The sequence below is a fragment of the Sphaeroforma arctica genome (genome assembly GCF_001186125.1).
Source record: "Sphaeroforma arctica JP610 unplaced genomic scaffold supercont1.346, whole genome shotgun sequence".
Lineage (NCBI taxonomy): Eukaryota > Ichthyosporea > Ichthyophonida > Sphaeroforma > Sphaeroforma arctica.
In genome coordinates, this window is record NW_014040212.1 from 77,834 (window position 1) to 81,884 (window position 4,051).

Genomic DNA, 4,051 nt, shown 5'->3' on the forward strand with positions numbered 1-4,051 from the left:
GCAAATTGAAACAGCAACCGCACAAAGTGCAAATTGAAACAGCAACTGCACAAAGTTGAAATTTAAACAGCAACTGCACAAAGTTGAAATTGAAACAGCAAACGTACTAAGTTGAAATTGAAACAGCAACCGCACAAAGTTGATATTAAAACAGCAAATGTACAAAGTTGAAATTGAAACAGCAAACGTACAAAGTTGAAATTGAAACAGCAACCGCACAAAGTTGATATTGAAACAGCCACCGCACAAGGTTCAAATTGAAACAGCAACCGTACAAAGTGCAAATTGAAACAGCAACCGCACAAAGTGCAAATTGTAACAGCAAAGGTACAAAGTTGATATTGAAACAGCAAACGTACAAAGTTGAAGTTGAAACAGCAAGCGGCTAAAGTTTAAAGTGAAATTAATGGGAATTGTTTATGATGTGGTGAATTAAAGTTCGGTACTTATAACATTCACAGCGTTCTGAATCATACAGGCTACGTATTTAACATTACCCTTTTTTTAATTGGTAAAATTGAGCACAAATGGAGAGCTGGAAATCTGGCCTCTGAATAGGTATAACGTTTAAAGTTAAACGCTACATCTTTTCTACACATCTTTTTTTCAGACGGAGGCTGTGTCTGATGGGTATCATATATTTACGTATGTCATCATTATCTCATATCTATAAAGAAAACAGAACACTATACAAAAACATCTGTCAACCAAGACGTTGCATTTTTTTAAATAAACCTCGTGACCTTGCTGTCACACTCTCTTTAGTATAGTCTAGTGTCTCTACTGGAGATAGTCTCTAGTGTAGGATCTACTAGAGAGAGAGAGAGTATTATGATTAAATACAAAGCGCAGCTCCGCCGCAACATACACTTATTGTACGACAATGTTGATTCTCCGTATGGTCTTATGCTACATATATCTTTGTCGAACTACACGTATTCAATACAAATTGTATTTGAAGATACAACATATGTATGTATTTCCAAATCCAATTTGAAATAATGCACAAACAGCGTCTATGAGGGGCTGCATGCATGCACAGAAGGTACGTGTACAACGGAATCAGCCTCCTTCCGGAAAGAAAGTAAAAGTGACCAATCGAGATCTGTAATGAGCTGCTTTGACTGTGTATTAAGTACACGGGGGTTTAATATTCAAACCGAAGCTAGCGCGTTTGTTCGAGGAGCATGTCGGCCTAACAAACACACACATAGCGTGAACACATGACCCACAAAATAGAGTTGCACTGCACTATTGTTCCACTACGTGTCATTTGAAATAACTTTACAGTGCACATCTAAACGATACACGATTAGCCTTCTACTGCATATTTTCTTTTAAACCATATGATACTAGGTTCGGATAGGAACTAAGAACCGAAGGCCATACCCGATAGCTATTTGGTATACATTCGGTCATCCAACTCCGCCAATCTGTCGTTTTCTGTATATGCTTTATAAATCTTATTTGATTATTGTATAAATACTAAATTCTAGTAGCCGAATTATAGCAAACTGTCGCTTTTGCTATCATTTCCTACCTATAGGTTTGCAGCAATATTGTACAAGTAACTTTCGTCATCGACTAGCCATGCTGAGCTTTTATCAGCTTCGAATGCATTCGAGTACTACAAAAAGTATATATTCTGTATGCGTCGTGTTGTACAACGCGCGAGCGCAACCATCACCTTAGCGCTTGCTACCATCAGGAAGTTTTGCGGTGACCTATATATGCAGATCTATGCACATTAAAACAAAAACTCAAAATACAAGTTTATACAGTTCAGAGTATGCACTACACACAGAAACAGGATATTTAGAGTTAATCACACTGACTTAGGGCTCGACAGGTTCACCGTGATTCCATGTGTTTTGTAAGTGTCCCGTGTTCAGGACCGAAAACATGTCCAAGACCCGACCGTCGGTCGCTATATACAAAAACTCCAGGGCATCTCCGTTCGCATACTGGCTCAAAGTGGCTATTATCACACCTCGGGCGTCGTCATCCTCGTCATATTTGTTGTACGAGCTGAAGCCTGTGTGGTCACTACAGGAGCCTTCTGCTCGACCAGGGTTGTTCTTACCAGTGCCTGTCACTACCATGGTCAATCCTTCCCATCCGTTAAGTGTATAGTCGTGGCCATTAACAGAGACCTCTCCATCAGAAGATTTCGGAACACTCAAGCGTTGGTAGGCGTGGTCGTGCCCAGAGAATATGGCATCTACGCCATTCTCGACAAAGGGAAACCAGTGCAGCCGGTAATCACAATCACCATCACAGCAGTATCCCAGAGTGGACAACGGGCTCCAGTGATTTACAACGAATCGAAACTTAATATCAGTGTTTGCTCTACTCTCAGCAAGTACGCGGTCTAACCATGCAGCCTGTTGCCCTCCTTCCTTCATACCTTTTTCGTCATCGCCACAGTAGTATCCCTGACTACACAATACAAACCACTGCACCTCGCCCGTAATCCTGGTATAATAATATTTGGACTCCACCTCGATTCCGCCGTACGACATTCCTGGTGATATCTCAAAGAAATTTGCATAGGCGTCGATGCCGGATTCAAAATCATGATTACCAAACGCAAAAATGATATTTTTGTTCTCTGCATACGCCGGAAAGTTTGAACTTACACCGATATAAGGGGGATCTCCTGCATAGTTTATGTCCCCGCCCAGCACCAAATAATCAGGATGCATCGGGCGTAAAATGTCGGCTATATCGGGATACGTATCATCGTCTATATCCGAGACTAATGCAAAAGTCTGTCTCCTGATTTGACGCCTACTTGAATGTTTATGTGATGATGAATCTTGAAAACTGTCCATATGTACTGCTTGGTTATAGTCAGATATGTACATGGCAAGCCCTCCCGTTGCGAAAATCATTAGGACTATTGCTCCTGTAAGTATATTCCTTCGCTCCGTGGGGGTGTAACTGGACATCGATTCTGATTGAGCGTCATTTTGCGAAGACTCTGACAATTCTTGAGCCGGGTGCGAACTGCTGTGTGCAGCCATGGTTTGACGTATCATCCCGTGTATGAATATTGCTCAAGGTCCGTGTTTTGGTAGTCGCCACAAGACGCCAGCGTACTGAGTGTACGAAGGGCGTAATATTTTCTATATAAGCTGTTGTGAAGTGTTTATTATGGTGTTTGCTGTGGCACCGCAGTTTGATTTAATATTTTCAAATATAACTTTTATGCCCTATGGCAAAATAAATAAAAATCAAATCGTTAAATAAATCAAGGAGTGTTTGTAACTCTATGACTGAGTAACTGCTGCCTTTATTCGTGTGCATTTCTTTTATTTCATTTTTTTTTTGAGAGTCGTGGAGAACTGGAGTGTAGACTGTCTGCACTCTGCAGCCTGCAGCCCGCAGCCCGCAGGTCTGAGGTCACATGTGACAGGTGCATAGCCAAAAACCAAAAAGTAAATATATACCGTGGAAAAAATACCTCAGATTACCATAGCCTCCTATTCTTGTTCAATTTTATAGGAGGCTATGAGATATTGAGATTACTGTCTGACTGACAGAGCCTTCCGATTCGCGAGTGAACTTCCGATTTGAATTTCAACTTTTCTTTCAACAAAGCTACAGAGTTCAGAACTTCAAAGTGCAGTCTGCACTCATGTGCAGAACTGCAGACGCCAGAGCCCAGAATGTAAACCCCCCCCCCCCCCCCAAAAAAAAAACCTGTTTGATTTCAGAAGGTGTATTTAGTTTTAAAAAACAATAAAAAAAAAACAAAACAAACCCGCACTTTAGTAAAAAAATCAAATATACAAATATGTGTATAAAAAAAATATGGTATTTGTTTTCTTTGGTTGTTTGTTAAAAAAATAAATAAATAAACCAAAAAAATTAACAGTGACTCGCGTTCTAAGTTTCACTCAATCCACTGTGAAGTGTGAATCATTTGAATGTGATGATCTGAATCTGTGAGGACAGTGGACACTGATGACTAAGTGAAGTGTGAATTAATTGTCGAGGCCCATAACCTATTGGTCCACAATATTTGATTAAAATAGAAGAACTAACT

At 40.2% G+C, this 4,051-nt stretch overlaps 1 protein-coding gene across 1 annotated transcript; it reads right to left on the reverse strand.

The window, feature by feature from the left end:
• Nucleotides 1-1,438: 1,438 nt before the first annotated feature.
• On the reverse strand, nucleotides 1,439-3,141 carry SARC_05436 (hypothetical protein). The gene has a single exon (XM_014300708.1). It carries the CDS (start codon nucleotides 3,039-3,041, stop codon nucleotides 1,836-1,838), a length of 1,206 nt encoding a protein of 401 aa, XP_014156183.1. The 5' UTR covers nucleotides 3,042-3,141; the 3' UTR covers nucleotides 1,439-1,835.
• Between the last annotated feature and the right edge of the window lie 910 nt (nucleotides 3,142-4,051).